The sequence below is a fragment of the Papio anubis genome, chromosome 14, assembly GCF_008728515.1.
Source record: "Papio anubis isolate 15944 chromosome 14, Panubis1.0, whole genome shotgun sequence".
NCBI lineage: Eukaryota > Metazoa > Chordata > Mammalia > Primates > Cercopithecidae > Papio > Papio anubis.
Genome location: NC_044989.1, coordinates 86,805,228 through 86,829,130, shown reverse-complemented (window position 1 = coordinate 86,829,130; position 23,903 = coordinate 86,805,228). Strand labels below are relative to the sequence as shown.

The 23,903-nt window shown below is 42.8% G+C and overlaps 1 protein-coding gene across 7 annotated transcripts in view; it reads left to right on the top strand.

Annotated features, from left to right (window-relative positions):
• Window positions 1-23,903, top strand: part of REEP1 (receptor accessory protein 1) — a 122,582-nt gene that overhangs the window by 65,078 nt on the left and 33,601 nt on the right. For all 7 annotated transcript variants that reach the window (XM_009184595.4, XM_021925034.2, XM_003908925.4 and 4 more), the window contains exons 3-5: window positions 9,551-9,627; window positions 17,579-17,699; window positions 20,630-20,743. In XM_009184595.4, coding sequence (XP_009182859.1) covers window positions 9,551-9,627; window positions 17,579-17,699; window positions 20,630-20,743 — 312 coding nt within the window. The remainder of the gene's footprint in view (window positions 1-9,550; window positions 9,628-17,578; window positions 17,700-20,629; window positions 20,744-23,903) is intronic.

Genomic DNA, 23,903 nt, shown 5'->3' with positions numbered 1-23,903 from the left:
GTTTGAAACATACTCATTCAGTACCTACTATATGTCAGGAACTGTTCTGGGTACTAGAGATATAATGATGTATAAGAAGAACTGGTCTCCACCCTCTGGGAGCTTACAGTGTATTGGGAAAAGCAGGGGAATAAACAGGTACTTTCAAAGCAGTGTGATAAATGTTATGACAGGGAATGTGTGTGGTACTACAGAGAAAGACAAGGAGAGGGTACTTACCCAAACTTTGGGTACGTCCTAGAGGAGGTCATGTTTTTGCTGAGATCAGAGGGCTGAAATCAGAGGCCAAAAAAAAAGATGCTCTGTTGAGAATTGAAAGATTCGTTATGGTTGGAGTGGAAAATGTGAGAGGGTAGGGGTGTGGATAAGCTTTTGATGAAACTAATTAGGGGCCAGTTTGCGGGTGTGGTGGATCACACCTGTAATCCCGGCACTTTGGGAGACTGAGGCAGGTGGATTGCTGGAGCTCAAGAGTTCAAGACCAGCCTGGGCAAAATGGTGAGACCCTGTCTCTACAAAAAATACAAAACAACTAGCTAGCCTTGGTGGCATGCACCTACTCAAGAGGCTGAGGTGGGAGAATCACTTGAGCCCAGCAGGTCGAGACTGCAGTGAGCTGTGTTCGCACCACTGCACTTCAGCCTGAATGACAGAGTGAGACCCTGTCTCCCCTCAAAAAACAAAACACAAAACAAAACAAAACAAAATAGGGGCCAGTTTATGCTAGGCCTCATAAGCCAATGTAAGGAATTTGGGCTTTATCTTAACAACCATAAGGAACTATTGAAGGCTTTAAACTAGGAAAGAGAGTCACCCACTTTAGGCTTAAGAATTTGGTTTTTTTGTTGTTGTTGTTGTTTTTGTTGTTGTTATTGTCGTTTTGAGACAGGGTCTTGCTCTGTTGCCAAGGCTGGAGTACAGAGATATAATCACAGCTCACTGCAGCCTCGACCTGCCCAAGCTCAGGTGATCCTCCTGCCTCACCCACCCTAGTAGCTGTGACTACAGTTGTATATCACCATGCCCAGCTAATTTTTCTGTTTTTTATAGAAACAGGGTTTCACCATGTTGCCCAGGCTGGTCTCAAACTCCTGGGCTCAGGTGATCCACCTGCCTGAGCCTCTGAAAGTGCCTCAGTTCAGGCAAGAGCCACCATGCCTGGCCTTAGGAAAATCATTTTGGCTGGAATTTGGAGGATGGATTGTGAAGGGGACAGAGGTGTAAAGGCCAGCATAAAGTTGTAACTCTATTCTAAACAGGAGGTGGTGGTGGTCTGAAGTAAGGAAATGGCAGAGGGGAATGGAGAAAATAAGATAGGTTCAAGAAAAAAACAAGAGGGTAGAAGTGACCAAACTTGGGGACTGGTTACCCGTGTTAGGTGAGGAATGTACAAATTTCCCTAGGGACAGTGTCTAGTCTAGAGTTAGAAGCAGATGTCTAGAACAGAGTCCTGGGGAGGAAATGAAGAGACAGAGAAGAAGTGGCAAGAAAAGCAAGTGGAAAACCAGGACAATTGTGGTGTTGGGAGAGCTTTTCAGTATGTGATTGTTTCACTAACAGTTGAAAAGTCAAGCAAATCAGGTAAAAACTGAAAAGAGGTTTCTTACCCTTCCTTGAAGTATGTCACAAAGTGGAGGCCCCAGTGAGAACAATTTTGATGTAATGGATGCACTGCAGTGAGCAAGTGAGGAATGAGAAAGTAGATCCTGCAAGTGTAGATGACTCAATGGAGATGTTTGTAGCTAAGGGTTGCATCAAGGAAAGGGATTTTTAAAAAATTTTCTGAGATGGAGTTTCACTCTTGTTGCCCAGGCTGGAGTTCATCTTGATTCACTGCAACCTCTACTTCCCAGATTCAAGCAGTTCTCCTGCCTCAGCCTCCTGAGTAGCTAGGATTACAAGTGCATACCACCACGCCTGGCTATTTTTTTTTTTTTTTTTTTTTGTATTTTTAGTAAAGATGGGGTTTCACCATGTTGATCAGGCTGGTCTCAAACTCCTGACCTCAGGTGATCTGCCCACCTCAGCCTCCCAAAGTGCTAGGATTACAGGTGTGACCTACCACGCCTGACCAAGGAAAGGGATTTTTAAAATTGTTATCATTGTCTTTTTGCTCTAATTGAAGACCCAAAGCATGAATTGACTACTAAAAATAAAAAGCCTATAGAGAAGGAATTGAGGCTCCTGACAATGTGTCTGGATACTGGTGTTGAGAATTCCCAGATCCTGAGCCCCAGCAGGCTATAGACTTTACAGTTGGACAAAACCTCATTTGCCCCCTGCTAAGGAGTCAGTCCTGCTACAGACAGCCTTGGCAGTGCTGTCTCAGACAGTAGTTATTTGATGGACTAAACCTACCTTGTTTTTCTGATAGAGAAGATCTGTAAGTAATCCATTGAGAAACATGTTTTAGAGTCACAAAGACAACAGGGATTCACCAGAACAGCTTTCATTTTTGAAAGATGTTTTTGCTGGGTATAGAATTCTTGGGTGACATTTTTTTTTCCTTTTAGCACTTTAAAGATGTTGTTCCATTTTCTCTGATATTCATTGTTTCCAATGAAAAGTCAGCTATAATTCTTATTTCCATTCTCCTGTGTGTAATGTTTCTTTCCATCCTCTCTGCTTTTAAGATTTTCTACATGGTTAGGATTATTTTTTTCTCTTCTTTTCTTTCTTTTTTTTTTTTTTTTAAACAGTTTTACTATGACTGCCCTAGGTACGGTTTTCTTTTTCTTTGTATTTATCTTGCTTGGGATTCACTGAGTTTCCTGGTTCTTTGGGTTTGTTTGTTTGTTTGTTTGAGACAGAATCTTGCTCTGTTGCCCAGGCTGGAGTGTAATGGCATGATCTTGGCTCACTGTAAACTTTGCCTCCTGGGTTCAAGCAATTCTTGTGCCTCAGCCTCCCAAGTACTGGGACTACAGTCACTCACCACCATGCCCAGCTAATTTTTACATTTTCAGTAGAGACAGGATTTCACCATGTTGCCTAGGCTGGTCTAGAACTCCTGGCCTCAAGCAATCCACCTACCTCAGTCTCCCAAAGTGCTCCCATCATGCCTGATCAGGGTTTGTTATTTTTGATCAAATTTTAGAATTTTGTAGCCAGTATTCTTCAAGTGTTTTTTTGGTTCCATTCTCATGTTTCTTTCCTTCTGGAATTCCTATTACCTGTATGTTAGACTGCCTGATGCAGTTCAACAGATATTGAGCCTCTCAGTGTTGTTTTCCAATCTAGGCTTTAGTCTGCATGGCTTTCGTCTGGATTTGTATTCAAATACACAGATCTTTTCTTTTGTTGTATCCAATCTGCTGTTAATTCTGTCATACTGTTTCATTTCAGATATTGTGCTTTGAATTCTAGGATATCATTTGTTTCTTTTTTAAGAGTTTCCTTCTTTCTCTTGAAATTCCCCATCTCTCCACTCATTATATTCACATTTTCTTTTAGATTATTTAACATAGTTATACTTTTTAAAGAAAAATATGGCCAGGTGTGGTGGGTCACATCTGCAATCCCAGCACTTTGGGAGGCCAAGGCAGGCAGATCACCTGAGGTCAGGAGTTCGAGATCAGCCTGACCAACCTGGAGAAACCCTGTCTCAACTAAAAATACAAAATTAGCCAGGCGTGGTGGTACATGCCTATAATCCCAGCTACTTGGGAGGCTGAGGCAGGAGAATCACTTGAGCCTGGGAGGCAGAGGTTACAGTGAGCCGAGATTGTACCATTGCACTCCAGCCTGGGCAACAAGAGTGAAAATCCATCTCAAAAAACAAACAAACAAACAAGAAACAAAAGAAAAATAATACTGAACACATCCTTTTCCTCCTAGGATAAGTATCTTGTTATGTGGTGACAAAACAAAAGTTAGTTTTCATAATAAAAGCTTTGTTAATAAGTTGCTGTAAATTTGCTTATCTTCTTTGTGAAGTATCTGTTCAAATGTTTTGCCCATTTTTTAATTGGGTTGTTTGTTTTCTTGTTGTTGAGTTTTAAGAGTTCTTTGTATACGGTGAGTACAAGTCCTGAATCAGATATGTATCTTGCAAAATATTTTCTCCCAATCTGTGGGAGAAAATTGAGTTGTTTTCTTATTGTTGAGTTTTAAGAATTTTTTGTATATTTTAAATATAAGTGATTTATCAGATATGTATTTTACAAATATTTTCTCCTAGTCTCCTTGTTCTCTAAATGTTATCTGTGTAGAGCATAAGTTTTTGATTTTATTATTATTTATTTCCTGACCACCTATTACCATCATGTCCTGCACTAGTATTTCAGGTTTATTTTTAAATGTCCTTTGCTGGGAGAAAGGGTCCATTCGTTCAGTTGGGAGCTTAAAATTTTATTTTTGGCTTACAATCCAGTATGTAGGTGGTTTGCTGGTAGCCTAAGAATCAAAAGAGCAATGTAAAATTGATACTTTGGCTTTGTTAGAATTCCTCACCTCACAGGGACTTCAGACCTCACTAGACAAATTGTAATATTGTCAAACCAAGGTAAAATATTTAGGACATTTGTCACTGAATGCCACAAAGTGTTATAATCTAGGAGTTAGCTAATTTTGTGGATGAAATGGTCTGTGACAACAAATTTAACTTAGACAATTTGGGGGACTAGTAGGATATTTTCCACAGTGGAGTCCAGTGTCAAAAGATAAAATTACAACAAATTTAGTTTAAATACCTCAGTTGGCTTTATTGTGAGCCTAGAATTGGGCAACACTTCATTCTATAAAATAGAACAAGTGTTCTAATAAGCTGAACTGAAGGGATTGGCTTTATAGAGAGAAGGGATGAAGAAAAAAGTTTTTAATTTTAATGAAGTCCAACTTAACGATTTTTTTCTTTCATAGATCATACCATTGATGTTGTATCCAAAAACTCAGTGCCAAGCCCAAGGTCTTTAGATTTTCTTATATGTTGTCTTCTAGAAGTTTTTTAGTCTTGTGTTTTACATTTAGACCTATGATCCATTTTGAGTTAATTTTTGTGAAAGATGTAAGGTGAGTACCTAGATCCATTTTTCATTGTTGTTATTGCATGTGAATGTCCAGTTTTCCCAACATCATTTGTTAAAAAGACCATCTTTTCTCTACTGAATTGCTTTTGCTCCTTTGTCAAGGATCAAATGACTATACTTGTATGGGTCGATTTCTGGGATCTGTGTTCTGTTCCACTGATCTATTTGTTTATTTTTTCACCAATTCCACATGGTCTTGATTATTTTAGCTTTACATTAGGTCTTGAAGTCTGTTAGTTTTAGTCTTTCAATGTTGCTCTTCTTTGGTATTATATTAGTTGTTCTAGTCTTTTACCTTTCCATATAAACTTTAGAATCAATTTGTTGATATCCATAAAAAACTTGCTGGGATTGTGATTGGGGTTGCATTGAATCTATAGCTCAAGTTGGGAAGAACTGACATCTTGACAATATTGAGTTCTCCTATATGTGAACATGAAATATTTCTCACTTTATTTAGATCTTTGATTTCTATCATTTTTATAGTTTTCTTTATATAGACTTTTTATATAACCTGTTAGATACATTTCTAAGTTATTCATTTTTAGGTGGTACTAACATAAGTAGTATTTGTGTTTTAATTTCAAGTTCCAGTTATTATGTAGGAAAGCAATGGACTTTCATGTATTCACCTTGTATCCTGTAACCTTGCTATAATCATTTATTAATTCCAGGAGGATCTTTTGGTGAGTTCCTTGGAATTTTCTACATAGACAGTTACACCATCTATGAGGAAAGATGCTTTTATCTCTTTCTTCCCAGTCCATGTATGTTTTCTGTTTCTTGTCTTATTGCATTATCTGACACTTCCATTTTGATATAGGAGTGATAGAAGAGAGTATCTTTGCCCTTTTTCTGATCTTAGGAGGAAATCATCTATTTTCTCACCAGTAAGTCTAATGTTAGCTGTAGGGTTTTTTTTTTTTAATATGTTCTTTATCAAGTTGAGGAGCGTCCCTTCTATTTTTACTTTGCTAAGGTTTTTTTAAGTCACAAATGGGTGTTGGATTTTTTTCATTACTGATTCAGTTTCTTAAATAGACTGTGGGCCCTTTGCACATTTTTAACTGGGTTATGTACTCTTTTATTGTTGAGTTGTAAGAGTTTTTTTATATATTTAGATATAAGTACCTTATCAGATGAATGATGTGCAAATATTTTCTACCATTTTATGGATTGTCTTTTTACTTCCTTGGTGGTGCCCTTTGAAGCAAAAAAGTTTTTAATTTTGAAGAAGTCTAATTTGTCTTCTTTTTGAGGTTGGATCTTGCTCTGTTGCCCTGGCTGAAGGGCAGTGACTTGATCATAGCTTACTGCAGCCTTGAACTCCTAGGCTCAAGCCATCCTCCTGCCTCAGCCTCCCAAATAGCTAGCTAGGACTAGAGGTGTGTGACACCATGCCTGGCTACTTTTTGAGTTTTTTAGTGGAGATAGTGTGTATTAGTCTGTTTTCACACTGCTATAAAGAACTTCTCTGAGACTGGGTAATTTAGAAATGAGATTTAATTGACTCACAGTTCTGCATGGAGAGGGAGGCCTCAGGGAACTTACAATCATGGTGGAAGGTGAAGGGGAAGCAGGCATATTCTTCACAAGGTGGCAGGACAGAGAGAGAGAGCAGAGGAAACTACGTCTTTTAAAACAATTAGATCTTGTGAGAACTCACTCACCATCATGAGAACCACATGGGGGAAACCGCCCCCATGATCCAATTACCTCCCACCAGGTCCATCCTCTGACATGTGGGGATTAAAATTGGATTACAATTTGAGATGAGATTTAAGTGGGGACACAGCCACACAGCCAAACCATATCATGGAGTCTCACTATGTTGCCCTGGCTGATCTCAAATTCCTGGCATCAAGCAATTCTCTCACCTTGGCCTCCCAATAGATTGTTTTGTTTTGTTTTGTTTTGTTTTGTTTTGTTTTCCCGAGACAGAGTCTCGCTCTGTCACCCAGGCTGGAGTGCAGTGGCCCAATCTCAGCTCACTGCAACCTCCTCCCGCCGGGTTCATGCCATTCTCCTGCCTCAGCCTCCCAAGTAACTGGGACTACAGGCACCCGCCACCATGCCTGGCTAATTTTTTGTATTTTTAGTGGAGACGGGTTTTCACAGTGTTAGCCAGGATGGTCTTGATCTCCTGACCTTGTGATTCACCTGCCTCAGCCTCCCAAAGTGCTGGGATTACAGGTGTGAGCCACTGTGCCTGGTCTTTTAGTTTGTTTTTGTGTGTGTGTGTGCTTTTGGTGGTATATCTAAGAAAGCATTGCCTGATCCAAGGTCAGAAAAATTTAATTATATGTTTTCTTGTAAATGTTTTGTAATTTTAACTCTTACATTTAGGTCTCTGATCCATTTGAAGTTAATTTTTGTATATGGTGTGAAGTTGTTCAACTTTATTCTTTTACATGTGGATATCTAGTTATCTCAAAACATATTGATACCTTTTAAAGCCCTCGTCTGCTAATTTTAATATTGAAGTCATCTGTGGATCTGTTTCTATTGACCAATTTTTCTCCTAACCATGGATTATATTTTCCTATTCCCTCACATATATAGTATTTTATTGTATACAGAAACTTGTGTGTGATTCATTATGGAAACCCTAGATATTTTATACATTTTTCTTATTTTTTTATATTTATAGCTTTAGGGGGTACAAGTGCAGGTTTGTTACGTGGATATATTGCATAGTGATGAAGTCTGGGCTTTTAGTGTAACCATCGCCCAAGTGGCATAAATTGTACCCATTAGGTAGTTTCTCATCCCTCATCCCCTCCTACTTACCCACCTTTTCAAGTCTCCAAAGTCTATTAAGCCACTCTCTATGTCCATGTGTACACATTATTTAGCTCCTATTTATAAGTGAGAACATGCAGTATTTGACTTTCTGTTTCTGAGTTATTCTACTTATGGTAATGGACTCCAGTTCCATCGATATTGCTGCAAAAGACATGATTTTTTTAAATGGTTGAGTAGTATTCCATTGTGCATATATATATATACCCCAATTTCTTTATTCAGTCATCCATTGATAGACACTTGAGTTGTAGATTTATTTTTGCCTTCTTGTGAAGAATGTTGAGTGTTGTTCTAGCAGGCAGTTAAATTCAGGCAGATCACCTTGACCCTGTGGCAGCTAGATAAGTTTTGTTTGGACAGGTGTATTTCAATTTTGCTCTTAGTCATTTTTTTTTTTTTTTTACTGTAATTTTTACTGCTAAGATGTGGTCCTCCAGGTGTTTCACTGGAAATTCCTAATGCTTACCAAACCCCTCTAACTTTGCATGACTTGAATTCCAAACTTTGTTTCCCCAACAGTGGTCAGAAGCTGAATCTCTGCTCAACTCTGAGCTTTTCAACTTTCCAGCTGTTTATATCTACATTTATATCTATACGTATTTATATCTATATTATTATACAGACTTCTTTGTTTGGAGTCTTACCTGCTTCTGTGCATTTCAGGGACCTGCCAGGTTTTTGAAGGGAATTTATATGTAGATTTTTGGGGCTGCCCCTTTATGGCTTCCCTATTTCTGAGATTTTTCTCTGTCCATTTCCAGTATCTCTGGCAGTCTGAAACTCCACTCTCCATTTCTTTGGACAAATAAGACTGTGGATTTGTGCTCGAGTTCTGTCTGCCCCATGATGTGCAGTGTCCTCAGCCACACTGACTTGTACTAACCCAGTGTGCTTCCCGTACTCCAAAGCTTGAATCCCTTGCAATCTCTGTCTGCTTTTTATATTGCTCTCCAGTGCCTTCAAACAGTTGTTTTGAAATACTTTGTTTGGTGTTTATTATCATTATTAGTAGGAGCCTTAGTTCAATATAAGCTACCCTACTTTTGCCAGAAGCCAGGAGGAGTAGACTAAGGAATCTGGACTTGATTCTGCAGGCTGGGATATTTTAAATGGGGTGATAGTCTGATGAGTTTATACTTTCGGGAGAATAGTACAGGGGTGGCCTGGTATTAGAATGGGTTGCTGAGGGGAAGTCATGAAACAAGGGAAGTAGGAGTAGTTTAAGAGAGAGGGGGAAGAGGCCTTAGTTAGGGGAGAAAGGCAGTAGAAATTAAAAAGGATGGTCACATGGGAGAGATAAAAAGGAAGATCAGGATTCTTAGATTACTACTACACCATCCCAGAGAGTCTGGCCCAGTTACACTTCATTCCAGGGTGTGTTTGTGTGGAGGCCTAGAGCATTTTCTCCCCTGATGTTAGTTCTGAAAAATGACCTGACCGAATCCTGGGTCACTCTTGGTCTGCAGGTCTCCCTGGCTCACTTGTGGGCCATTTGACCTTCAGCCTGAGTCAGCTGTGGAACAGCCCATTTGCTTCCAGTTTCAAGATCTGGAGCAGAACTGGACATAAGCTGAGGAAGGATAAGGAGAAGGCTACAAATGCAGGCTGCGTCACCTGGATGTGCCTCCGTATCTGCCACCAGGGCCTGTTCTTCCTGGTATTGGGCAGCGTTTTTCCTAGACCTTTTCTACCAGCTGTGTTGCTTTCTGTTTCAACAGGTCAAATGGATGATGTACTGGATTATATTTGCACTTTTCACCACAGCAGAGACATTCACAGACATCTTCCTTTGTTGGTAAGTACTCCAGGAGTTGGGACGTTTCTAAGGACGATTTTGCTTAGTGTCAGTCAGGGGGAGGTGGGAAAGGGCTGAACCCAGCCTCAAACCTCACCTCAGGCCAGAGACACAAGTGCAGGGATGTTAACTGGAGCATTTTCAATAGATTAGTCTACAAAGTTGTTCTTCAAGTAAATATTTATTGAATGACCTTATAAAGAGCAGTTATTGTTCTAAGCCCTGGGAATATAGTCATGGACAGGACAGATACACGTCCTCAATTAATGGAGTTGGTAAAGATGCATTCGTATGTTAAAAAAGAAAAGGAGCGAAAGAAACAATACACAAAAATGTACAGGAAAAACTGAGTTTCCTTCTCACTCAATTCATTGTCAACGTAATCACTACTCACAGTTGTGCATCCTCTTAAAAAACTAATATATGGCCTGGGCATTGTGGCTCATGCCTGTAATTCCAGCACTTTGGGAGGCCAAGGCAGGTGGATCACCTGAGGTCAGGATTTTGAGACCAGCCGGGCTAACATGGTGAAACCCCATCTCTACTAAAAAAAAATACAAAAAAATAATTAGCCAGGCGTGGTGGCGCATGCCTGTAGTCTCAGCTACTTGGGAGGCTGAGGTGGGGGAATCACTTGAACCCAGAAGGTAGAGGTTGCAGTGAGCCAGGATTACATCATTGCACTCCAGCCTGGGTGACAAAGCAAGACTCTGTCTCAGAAAAAAAAAAAAACAAACTAATATGTGTGTGTGTGTGTGTATATACACACATTTGACACACACTTCTTTTTTTAAAAAAGCAATATTATAGTATACGTAAGAGTTCTCACTTTGCTTATTAAATTTATTTTGGAAATACTTTTATATGAGCATAAATACATCTACCTGTTATTTTAATGGCCACATAATATTTCACGGCATAGATGGAGCATAATTTATTTAAGTCATCCTCTTTTGATGGGCATTTAAGTTGATACCCATTTTTTTCTCTTATAATTAATGCAGCTATTTCCAGCAATGAAGCAATTAAAAACAAGCTAGATCTTTGTATTGCTGTATTGTGCCTTCTTAGGCAAAAGAAGCTGTAAATAATATATCGATTTCTGTTTGTATTTAAAGAGTTGTGTGTGTATACATGTGAATGTGAATGTGTATTAAAAGTAGTGTGGAAAATATAGTTAACGAGGGTTATTTCTACGACTTGGGATCGTGGGGTTGGGTTTGCATTTGCTGTGTTGTACGAATGTTTTAACCATGGTCAAGTGTCCTCAGAGAAAGTAATAAAGATATTTCCACTTTGGAGAAAACAGGTTCTTACCCAAAAAGGATCAGTATGAAATTATCCTCTGGGATGTCCTAGGCCAAGGAACAGACCTGAATAGCACTCTCTGAATCCTGTTTTGAGTCAATGGCCTTAATTATCTTAGTATGTACTTTTCCCCATAACATAGCTTTCACCTCCACTGAGAGAAATAGATGTCCCAGCCATTGTGGCCTCAAACTGTAGTGAAGGAGTCTGGATTTCCTAATTCAATATGCTTGTGCCTTCATGCCCTGCACCACACACAGATAATGCAGCAGACTCTGGATGGAGCTGAGTCTCCTTAAGTGGAGACACAGCTCTCTGCTGAGCCATCCCTTGTCTCCCTGAGGCCTTAAGGTTGGCACTGGAAGTCAGGCCATTTTGTACAGAGCTACATCAGGAAGACTCCTGTCTGATTCACAAAGATGAGAGTAGAGGCCAGCCCAGTCAAGACTGTGTAGTCAATTAAATAGCAGGTCCTGCCATCCAGCCTTTCCTCCTTAACAAGGTCTCTGTCTGGTGCTAGGGTCCTCTTCTGTCCTCCCATGTTAGTCTCACAAGCTCATTCCTGGGGATATCAGCATTTCAGCCTCACTGCTTTTTGCTGGGTGGAAATCCTATCTGATGATGGCTGTGTTCCTCCTGGATAGCTGGAATATGCCCTTACCTGTGGCCCTGGAATTTCAGAGTTTCGTTCTGGAATTGATTTCATTTTGCTTTTGGGAGTCATATTAGTTTTCTATTGCTGCCTTAACAAATTACCACAAATTTAACAGCTTAAAACAGTACAGATGTTTGATTCCACAACTTCTATAACTCAGAAGTACAGGTGGAATCATCCTCTGCTTATAATCTCACAAGACCAGAATCAAGGTGTGGGCCAGCCTGGTCTCTTATCTGAAGTCTCTGGAGAAGATTCCCCTTCCAGGCCCATTCAGATTGTTGGCAGAATTCAGTTCCTTATGATTGTAGGACTGAGGTCCCCGTTTTCTTGACACATGCCACCACCTTCATCTTCAAGCCAGTGATGGCATGTTGAGTCCTGCCCATGCTTTGAATCTCTGTCTGCTTCTGCCACCAGTTAGGGAGGATCTTTGCTTTTGTTTTAAGGGCTTGTATGATTAGATTAGACCTACCCCAATAGTCCCATACAATCTCCCTATTTTAAAGTCATCTGATCAGTAACCTTCATTACATCTGCAAAGTCCCATTTGCCATGTAAAGTAACGTATTCATGGGAGTTACACCAAGGAAGAAGAACTTGGCCAAAATTCTGCCGACCATAGGAGGACATTTGATACCTGGTATATTTGGAGCAGGTATGGGTAGCATCCCCCTCTCTTCCTGACCCATGTGGAGGCCTCTTCTGTTCCCTCATTTGGTCTCTTAGCTGGGGGTGTCCAGGCAGTTTGTGGGTGGGAAGTGAGGGTCCTTTGCTCTTCTCCTGGTGGCCTGAGCTCTGCTTCTGCAGGAAAGAGGCTCCTTGGGAACTTTTCTGCCTGCTTTATCCCACAGCCTGATCATGCCCTCACCCTGCTTTCTCTTTTTCTCCCAACCTCCAGGTATCATAGATCCTAGTCTTCTTCTGGGAGGGTCCTCTGTCTCCTTCCTTCCTCTCACGCTGAGAACAGGCACAGGATGGGCCCATCAGGGAATGTAGGAATTTTGCTTCACTTCCAAGGACATAGGCACCATCTCCGCAGCTCTGAGCATTCTTTACTATTAAAAAAGGTTAAGGGGAGAGCTTCTGTCCTAAAATATGTCTTCTGTCTTCCTAGAAGCACCTTTAACTTCTGTTGTTTTCCAGAATTGGAGCCCCTTGTATGGACCCTCTCTTCCTCACTCTTCACTCACCCCCATTCCCTTCTTCCCACTTCTCCCCTAGCGCAGGTCCCTTTTCATGGTTAACTTTGTAAAACTTTCCATCTTGATGAAAACAGCAATTATTTATGGTCCCAGAATAGATAAGATGGTGGTTTGTTTCACAGGTTGTAGAGGTGATTTCATTTAGTTTTTTTTTTTTTAATTATAAAATAATACAGTCTGGGCATGGTGGCTCACACCTGTAATCTCAGCACTTTGGGAGGCCAAGGCAAGTAAATCACTTGAGGCCAGAAGTTAGAGACCAGCCTGGCAAACATGGTGAAACCCCGTTTCTACTAAAAAATACAAAAATTAGCCAGGTGTGGTGGTTCAGCACCTGTTGTCCCAGCTATTCAGGAGGCTAAGGCAGGAGAATCGCTTGAACCCGGGAGGCAGAGGTTGCAGTGAGCCAAGATTGCACTACTGCACTCCAGCCTGGCGACAGACCGAAACTCTATCTCAAAAAAATAAAAATAAAATAAAATAATACATACATAAGGAAAAATGAAATAGAAACAACACACTGAAGAGTAAGTGTCTCTCCTCCCCCTCTCCTCCCCCAGACCCACAGTCTCCCTCCCTAGAAGTACCATTGGTTTGTTTGTTTTTTGTTTTTGTTGTTGTTGTTGTTGGAGACAGAGTGCAGTGGCGCAATCTTGGCTCACTGCAACCTCTGCCTCCCAGGTTCAAGCGATTCTCCTGCCTCAGCCTCCCGAGTAGCTGGGACTACAGGCATGTGCCACCATGCCTCGCTAATTTTTTGTATTTTCACCATGTTAGCCAGGATGGTCCCTATCTCCTGACCTCGTAATCTGCCCACCTCAGCCTCCCAAAGAGCTGGGATTATAGGCGTGAGCCATCATGCCTGGCCAGTAACAGCGTTAAAAGTTACTTGTGTTTTCTTTTCTTCCAGAAATGCTCTCTACACATTTATTGCATGTGTTTTGGACAGTTTCATCCCATGTCTAACCCTCTTAGAATACATCTGCCCCTCTAGAGTGTCTGGGTGTTATATGGGGAGAGTCGGGAGATGACAGCTGCCCTGTGCTCCCCAGTGCTATGTATATGCCTTGGAAAAGATGGAGGAAATGTGGTGGGTGCATCTGGCCTTTTCAAATACATCCCAGAGGTCAGGGTTCTTCAAGGAGTTCTCATTACAAAATGAGTAGGGCCTTTGTCTGCCTCTCAAGGTAGGCTGGAAGAAGACTTGGTGGTGATTGTGTTGATAGAGCCAAGGGACCCCAAGGCCTCTAGGAAGCACAAGGTCTGAGTGGATCAGCCTAGATTATCTTGTGATGCCTGTCAAGGACCTGGTTTTGTATGTGGTGATTCCAGAGGCAGCAGGACTCTTCCCCTCCAACCCATGCCCCCACACTTCAGTGACAGAGATTTTCAGGCTTTATGTGGGGAGGGCCTGGCTTTAAATCCGGAGTCAGCATACTTTTTTTTGTAAAGGGCCGGATAGTAAATGTTTTGAGCTTTCAGGCCATATGATCTTTATTGCAACTGCTCAACTCTGCTATGAGCATGAAATGAACCATAGACAATTAATAAATCATTGTGCATAACAGTGTTCCAATAAAACTTTATTTATAAAAACAGATGACAGGCTGGATTTGGCCCATGGGCCATGGGTTATTGGGACCCCTGGATCCATTCTAGCAAGCAACAGAGACCCCTCTGACAAACTCAAGGAAAAGAAAATAAAACAATGACACTGTTGGTAGATGCTGAAGTAACTCACAGAATAAAAGGAAAAGCTGAAAAACTAAGACTCTGGAAAGGGAGGAGCCAGAGAGCCTCAGGAACCCTAGCACTGAAGCGCTGCCAGTTACTCCCCTCAGCACTGTTCACAAAGAGGTTCCCTTGTAGCTCGGCTGTAGTAGCTAAAGATCATAACCATAGTAAATATCCATTCATGGGGGCCTGAGCCAGTGCTCATACACTCATATACAGCCATTAAGATGAGTGAGATAGGCCGGGCACAGTGGCTCATGCTTGTAATCCCAGGCGGGCGGATCACCTGAGGTCAGGAGTTCAAGATCAGCCTGACCAACATGGTGAAAGCCCGTCTCTACTAAAAATACAAAAATTAGCTGGGCATTGTGATGCACACTTGTAATCCCAGCTACTTGGGAGGCCAAGACAGGAGAACTGGTTGAACCCAGAAGGTGGAGGTTGCAGTGAGCTGAGACCGTGCCGTTGCACTTGAACTAGGCATCAGAGTGAAACTCTGTCTCAAAAAAAAAAAAAAAAAAAAGATGAGTGAGGTAGCTCTCCCTGTATGGGTATGAAATAGTCCCCAAGGCATACTGTTGATTATGTGTATGTGCTGGAAGAAGCAAGATGTAGTAATGGGTGTATAGAATGCTTCTGTCTGTTGAGGGCAACTCAGGGAGTCATATATACCTGCATGATGTATGCCTGGCCCTAGTCTATCTCTGGAAGGATATGCAAGTAACTGATAATGTTTTTGCTTTTAGAAAAGGGACTAGGGGTCAGGTGGGGGAAGGAGACTCTTTGTTGTATATGCTTTTGGACTTTTAGAATTTTTTTTAAACTATATGCATGCATGACCTATTTTTTAAAAAGACATATTATATGTAATAAATAAAAGAGCTGCAGTGCGACAGATTATGTGTGTGTCTTGTGTTGGTGTCTGAGCTTGTTGGATTCATTTCCTTTCCCTTTGGTGCTGGTGAATACTTGTTTTCAAAACAAAAGTTCCTCCATTATTAATCACCAGAGTGTTCAAATGTGGGAGAATCACACCTCTGTTCTTCAGTCTCTCTCTTTTCTGGCTGTGAAACATTAAACAGTCTTGCCACGAAAGTGCCCACTAATTGCTGAGGGAATATTCAGGAAGCACCCACCAGAGGCAGAAGGCAGGGGGCCAGGAGACCTTGGTGAAGAAAGGAGGCGTGGGTGGGGCTGCTAACTGGGGGATGGGGTGTCTGTGTGAGAGTTAAGGGTCCTCGAATGACTTGCTCTTTTTGATTTTCTGATCGCTTATCTGGGGAGGATGCCTGGAAATGACTTTCTGATCTTTAAGACTAGGACAGGTGACTGTCTCATCTCATAGCATCAGGTTTTAAGGATACCTGGGATTTGTTTTAAGCAAGTGTGGGTAAGACACAGACATGGAAATAATTATCGCGAAGGGAGAAGTTTCTTTACTCACAGATTGCTAGAAACAGGAGACACAGCACACCATGCAGAGCCACATTGGGGGCCACTCAGGGTCCGTCAGGAGAAGAGGAAGGAACCAGGGTGAGGGCCTTTATCAGTTCCATGCTGAAGGAAGAAAAGGGCAAAGCAGGGTGGGCAGGCTTGGGCTTGGCTGGTTTGAATAATCTCAGTGGGCTCTAGGGTATATGGGCTGTCTCTGGTTGTCCAGCCCTGGCCCTGGGGTGATTGGGGCAGGTGGATGGTGGCCTGGAATGTGAGAGTCCATTAGAGGCTGTGGCTGGAGCCTGGGCCCATGGATTGGTTGGTTTGCATATGAAAGGTATGTTGCAGGTGAGTTCTTTACTATCTCTAGCAATTGGCTCACCTTGGGAGGGGCGGTTCCTCCAGAGTCAGCAAGGCCCCAAAGTACATCAGGATTCAGAAAATAAAAAATAAACCATAAACACATGGTTACTACACCTCTGGACTGCCAAATATGGTTGCTCAGGTTGTTCACAGCGCACGATATCTGACCAAGCAGGTGAACGGGTTTGAAATCCAGACCAAGCTCTGTGGTTCATGTGGCCACAGAACTACTTCCAGTCGAAGAGGCCAGTTTTCTTCTAATACATTCAAAGGCACCATGTGGGCTAGCACTATGGCACTTGTCTCAGGTTTCTGTTCTATATTATTTGTGATTATTTTATAAATCATTTCATTTAGGTTTTTTTTTTAATTATAAAATAATACAGTCTGGGCATGTTTCCCTGACTGGACCCTTAGTTCCAAGGATGCCAGAATCTTGTCTGTGTTTCCCACTGGACCGGAAGATCCAAGAGGGCAGGAATCAGGTCTTTGCTCACAGTTGCCTCTCTGTACCTCCTTGTACCTGGTGCTCAGTACAAGCTTGCACGTACAGGGCCTGGGTGCCTGTGGGGGGACAAATCAATGAACAAGCTTGAGGGTATGCAGGACTGCAAACTCCAAAATTATGTGTTATGTGCACTGTGGACTCTTCTATTTCATGACACTGAGAAGATCAAAATCTGTTTGCCTGCCATTGACTTGAGTAGGGTGAGTAGCATTCTCCTTCCTATCAAGAGCTAGGCTCTTGTCCCTGCCTCTATTTGGGCCAAGAATTCATTCTCAGTCTAGAGATTTTTTTGTCGGCTCTTCCCTGCTGTAATTCCTTCTGGTGTTTTTGCCTTCTTGCATGTGAGTGAAGAGTGAGTGACTGGGTGTACAGCACGGAAGAGATCCCCTGAGCCTGTAGGCTGTGGCCGGAGCCCCAGCTCCAATCTAAATGAGCACAGCCGAGCAGGAAGCTCCAGCCTGTGCCAGGCAGGGTCATGGGGGTGATTGCTGGAGAGAACCTGTGTTCCTGGTTTGCTTTGGTAACAAAAGAAAACACGAACTGGTTTTCAAAGAGAGGCATTGGGGTTGTACTGTGTGTGTGTGCAAGTGTGTACCCTTGCCGTCATGGGTGGAGGACAGGAATCTGGGAAACTTGCAACGGTATGTAAGCAGGAGAGGCGTCCTTGCCGCCCACCAAGTCTCCTTCAAAAGGGCAGTGTTGCTGAGAACCTAACATAACTTGTGTTTTCCTCTGTCTCTCCAGGTTTCCATTCTATTATGAACTAAAAATAGCATTTGTAGCCTGGCTGCTGTCTCCCTACACAAAAGGCTCCAGCCTCCTTTACAGGAAGTTTGTACATCCCACTCTATCTTCAAAAGAAAAGGTAATATGTGCTGCCATGCCTTTCATTCTTTCTAGCAAGCGAGAAAATAAGTGATAAATAAAAAGGGATGATCTTATTGCAGGAGACTTCTCATTTGGCTCTCATTTGCCTCCAGTAAGTCATTCCTCCTGATCTTGTTTTTTTTAAGTGTATTTCTGGGATGTGTTTAGAAATAGTGGTGAAGTTCTCTAAAAGATGTTATTTGTCATTATTTACTGGAAAACATTTCCATAAATTGAAACAAAAGAAAGAAAAAAATTCACTCACAATTTAACCACGCAAACTGAATTTCCTTCCTTTTGTCATGCTTAGCCCCTGACCTTTTATAGATATGATTTTTACATAGTCTATTTTGAATCTTACCTGGAAGCCAGGTGCAGTGGTGCATGCCTGTAATCCCAGCTACTCAGGGGTATAAAGTGGGAGAATCACTTGATCCCAGAAGTTCAAAGCCAGCCTGGGCAACCTAGAGAGTCCTCATCTCTAAAAAAAAAAGAAAGAAAGATTAAAATTTTATGTAGAATTTTTTAAATGAGTTTTAAAACTTAAAATACATAAAATATTTGTATCCTGAGATCTTTTTTTTTTTTTTTTTTTTGAGACGGAGTCTCGCTCTGTTGCCCAGGCTGGAGTGCAGTGGCCGAATCTCAGCTCACTGCAAGCTCCGCCTCCTGGGTTTACGCCATTCTCCTGCCTCAGCCTCCCGAGTAGCTGGGACTACAGGCGCCCGCCACCTCGCCCGGCTAGTTTTTTGTATTTTTTAGTAGAGACAGGGTTTCACCGTGTTAGCCAGGATGGTCTCGATCTTCTGACCTCGTGATCCGCCCGTCTCGGTCTCCCAAAGTGCTGGGATTACAGGCTTGAGCCACCGCGCCCGGCCTGTATCCTGAGATCTTAAATGTGTTTGCACACAAATCCATTTCTACTTGGTCTTCATAATACCCATGGTGATGTTCCCTTACTGCTAGATATTTAGATTGTCTCTACTTTTTCCTGATATAGATAGTTCTGCAGTGAGCACTACTATTCCTGGTGTTTAGTTGGTTCCTTTGATTGTCTTAGAATTAATTCCCAAGAGCAGGATGATTGAGTCAAACGATTCCAACATTGTATCATTGGTTAACTATATTACTTACTAAACTGATTGTGTAGTGAGGCTTCTTAAAATAGGAGCATCATAGGTGGCTTGATTAGATTAATGTCTGTTGTTTCTGAAAGTTGAATTCTTTGGACTAGAAAGCAGAAGGCTTTGAGAAACATGTCAGTTGGATGAGCAGGCTACTGTAGAAGTTTCTGAAAATCTTTTTAAGAACTAGGACAGCAGCACTTCCTGTCTCAGAAGGGTGGATTTTGAGGAATGGATCCCTGTCTTGACCTGGTTATCAAATGTCTACTCGTCCTACTTCCCTTTCCCCAAATGCTGGGCTTCCCCTGAAGCTGCCAGTGTAACTTGCATTCAAGTGAAGGTGACTGACTCTTAAGAGTTGCCAAGAATCACTTCCAAAGGGGTGGTGGTGGGGGCCAGGGGGGTCACAGTTAGAGGGCCTGCTGCTGTGACTTCCTGGGGAAGCCTTCCGCAGGGAATCCAGCAGGAGGTTGCTGACCTACTTGTACACCTCAAAGCAATGGAAATACACTAATGCGCAGAACTTGACTGAGGCCAAATGTCATTGTCTTACTGAACTCTGAATTTTTTTTTTTTTTTTTTTTTTTGAGACAGAGTCTCGCTCTGTTGCCCAGGCTGGAGTGCAGTGGCATAATCTTGGCCCACTGCAACCTCTGCCTCCTGGGTTCCAGCAATTCTTCTGCCTAAGCCTCCCGGGTAGCTGGGACTATAGGCGCCCACCACCATGCCCAGCTCATTTTGTATTTTTAGTAGAGATGGGGTTTCACCGTGTTGGCCAGGCTGGTCTCAAACTCCTGACCTCAGGTGATACGCCCACCTTGGCCTTCCAAACTGCTGGGGTTACAGGTGTGAGCCACCACGCCCGGCCAACAAACGGCCATTTTCTTAAAACAGTGACAACAACAAAACACCCCCAAACAAACAAAAAGAATAAACCAAAGTTAATACAAACTTGAACTAAACCAATATTGTACTTGGCTTTGGTCCCTGAAGAAGACCTCAATCCTGTTTTCCATCTCACCTTTACCTTGTTGCATGACACTGGATGACTTCTAATTTCTGATTTTATTTGAATATCGGTAAAACTATCTCCCTTATCCAGTAATACTCATTTATTGCAGCTTTGTAATCCCTCCCATCGATATACAAATGGGGTGATATTTGATTGTAGAATTAAATAACTGTAGAATAACAGAATTTTAGAACTGCACGGGCTCAACCCTGTCAAGACAAGGAGGATGACTTGGTTATCATTTATTGAAACCAACCACTGTGTGAGATGTTTTACTGGAATTACCTCATTTAATCCTCACCATGCTCCGCGAATTGGGTATTATCATTTTCCTTGTTTTTCAGAAGACTAAAACTGTGTGGAGAGAGGCTAAGTGCTTGCCAAGGTCTGACAGTCAGTTGGCGGCAGGTCTGAGGCTACAAGCTCAGTTCTGGGCATTCTCTCCACCCTGGGTGATTTCAGTGTCTGGTGAGTGGCTGTGTGTAGAATGGCAGGCAGGGCTGTCCACATCCAGAACTTCCTAGAGCCCCCTGGAAGGTTAGAGGGCCTTAGAAACAATCTCAGGGCATTGCTGGATCCATAAGTTGCAGTGTTTTCAGAGTTCCCTTTTCTACTCTCCTGTATCTCTGCTCTCCCTTCTGCGCGCACACCCTCAAAGTGCCTACAGCTTTTCAGGCCCAGCAAGAACAAGGATTGGGCAAGCTGCCAAGCCCAATGCTCAGAGGAAAGGAAAGAGAACAGAGAGGTATTTGAACCTTCCAACTCAGTGTGCCTCTGTTTTTCCTTTGACAGGAAATCGATGATTGTCTGGTCCAAGCAAAAGACCGAAGTTACGATGCCCTTGTGCACTTCGGGAAGCGGGGCTTGAACGTGGCCGCCACAGCGGCTGTGATGGCTGCTTCCAAGGTACTGTGCTGGAAGTACCACAACTACACGAGTCTCAGTCCCTCTAGTTTGCCCTGCTTATCACCTGTGCAACCACACAGAATAGGGCTAAGGACCAATCAGTGGTTTTCATCTTTTGGGGGTCCTTTTGAAAATCTGATGGAAAAAAAATGCTGAATCCTGCCCCAGAAAATTCTCACCCCCCTCCCCACACACATGCCCACACACTTGCAATATCAAGAGGTTCCCAGAGCCCCTGAAGCTCATCTGTGGGTCCCAGGTTAAGAATTTCTAACTTATCCAACCCCACTGGAAACAATAAAATAGTAGAATTTCTAACTTACTTGGCACTTAGGCCTGGGAGAAACAGAAGAGGGCAGGGGAGAGAGGGAGAGAGTGCTCCTCTGCAGTTTCCTAGGGTGCACTGGGAGAGTCTCCTCAATGCAGTGGACAGGTGGAGAGACTACCTGAACAAGTGGGTGGACTCACTCACACTCATGTGGCCCAGCAGATCCAGGGGAAGGAACCCAGGTCCCAGAATAAGTTGAGTGGTCCAGACATGGAGGTCAGTAACGTTCCAAGCCATAACAACTGAGGCAGAGGAGGTTTAAAATAAACACCAGTCTGTGGGATGTTGCGGTGTGAGCATTACTTCTTCCTCTGTTCTCTCCAGCCCTTTTCAAAACTGTGTTTCTTGCTAGTATCTTCTCACATCACCCTCCTGTTGTTGTCGTCAATTTCTCATTATTTACGTAGACCCTAAGAGTTAAAGTGGTCAGATATTTCCCCTCGTGTGAAATCAGCAGATCATCCTAGTGTTCCCCAGTGACAAGCCCTTCCCCAAAAACCATATGTTTAGTAGGGACCTACATTCAGCTGGTGGTGGAGGCAAGGCAGTTATGCTGATGTTTGGAAAGACACAGTGGTTGGGAGGTGAGTTGTATTAGCATAAGGAAGTTAGTCCCTTGTGGTGATGTGAGGGTTTTGGGAAAGGAGGCGAAGGGGCTGTAAAAGGTTTGCAAGAAGATGATTAGTACAGATCTTGGTGCTTTATGAGCTTTGTGCAGATGGCAGGATGGAGGGTGCTGAGAGCCAGTTTCAAAAGACTGAGCTGGGTTTTCCTTGCCCTGAACCAAAGAGAAGCACATTAGGATCATTTCTGGAAGAGACTCAGCACACTGGCTGGGTGGTTGCTTGAAAAGTACCTTTCAGAAAGCCAAGGAATTCTGCAGACAAAGCCTGGGCAAGAGGGAAGAGGAACCAAAAATGAATGACTCCCCTTTCAGACAAGACCAGCTCCATCTATAACAGAATTGTAAGCAAGGCATCCCGCCACTCCATATGGCAGATCTCGGGGTTGGGGGTCTAGGGGGTCCAGGGGTCCCTGCCCCCTTTACTATAATAGCTGCTGGCAAAATGAGGGATCCCAATGAGTATTTTTGGAAGGGAAATTCTGCTTTGATTTCCCAAGATCAATCAGGATTTATGAACAACAATAAATTCCAAGAACCTTCTATTTGAGATGCAACCATTTTATGCTTTAATCTTTAAGTTGAAACAAAAGAGAACTCAGAATTGCTAAATTCTGAATTCATCAGGCCCACCTGGCAACATAAAGCTACAGAAACCCTGTCTCAGCCTCTCTCCACCCCATCTGTTCTGCCTCTGAAGCCTAAGGAAAATAGGCTGCTGCTGCTCTTTCCTCCGTTCGTTCATGGAGTATGAACGTGCTATATCTGTCATGGTGGTTCAGTGTGGGTCACCTGGCGGCACAGCTGCGTATGTGTAGATTTCATTCTGACAATAACTTCCGCAGGCCATCCTTTTCTGGGTCTGCCTCAAGATGGAGCCTCTGGAGTCTTCCTGTCATCCTGGCCAGTCACTGCCTGTCCCCTGACCACCCGGGAAGCCCGTAAGCCCAAGTCTTCTCCAGCCAGGCACCTTATAGCAGCTAAAACCTAAAAGAAGTGCCAGACAGTCTGAAAGTTGCCTCAGGAAATAACTGCTCATTAGTTCTTTCCAGCTGGACTAATGTAGTGAGGGACATCTGCTTTCTGTTGAATTTGGTTTCAGATGAGAAAATTTTCTGCCTTGTGGGGCTTTGCTTTTTCTCTCTAAATATAAATATCTGGAGAGAGAAAACACATACTCTCTTCTAAAAATAATGCCTTCTATTTTTGAACCAGATGTGTACTTAAAAAAAAATAAAAGAAGAAGTAAAATCCAAAAATCCAATCTAGCTGAGGTGTACATCAGTGGTTTCCATAGCAACAGTGGATCACTTCAGGCCTTAGTCAAAGGATGATGACTCACCAGTGGGTCCAAATCTGGCTTGCATGCCCAAGCCACCTGGAGAGCTTTGCTTTTTGTTTTTTTTTAAATAGATTCTCAGATGTGCTGAATCAGAATCTCAGGCAGTGGGCCCATGCATCTCTATTTTTAACAAGTTCCCCAGATGATTTTTAAACAACCAGCTCTGTACAAGTCACTGCCTGAGGCCCCATGCAGAACCGTAGGGGGCACAGGTGATTAGGGTTAAAGCAGTTAACTTCTGTAACATTCCTGGAATGCAGATTCACCTCCTTAGAAGCCTTAACCTTGAGGAAAGCAGTGGCGTGTGTGGGAACTGGCGGGGGCGGGGGTGAGGGGAGGCTGGTGTTTATTTCTCCAAAACTTACTGCCAATTGAGAAATACTATGATGGGACTACAAATTCTCCCACTTTTTGTTTTTTTCTTTTTTTGAGATGTAGTCTCACTCTATCACCTAGGCTGGAGTGCAGTGGTGCAATCTCAACTCACTGCAACCTCCGCCTCCCAGGTTCAAGCAATTCTCCCTGCCTCAGCCTCCCAAGTAGCTGGGATTACAGGCAACTGCCACCATGCCTGTCTAATTTTTGCATTTTTAGTAGAAACTGGGTTTCACCATGTTGGCCAGGCTAGTCTCAAACTCCTGACCTCAGGTTACCCACCCGCCTTGGCCTCCCAAAGTGCTGGAATTACAGGTATCCCACCTCTTTGGTAGTGCTCCCAAGAGCCTAGCACAGTGCCTTGCACCTGGCTGAGCCCTTATCAACCTTGTTGATTGCCCAAGGGGAATAATTAGAGCAACTGCCTGAAAAAAAGGCACCCTGCAAAGTCACCCATGGCTGGGGTGACTATATATTGTTCACACCAGGACAC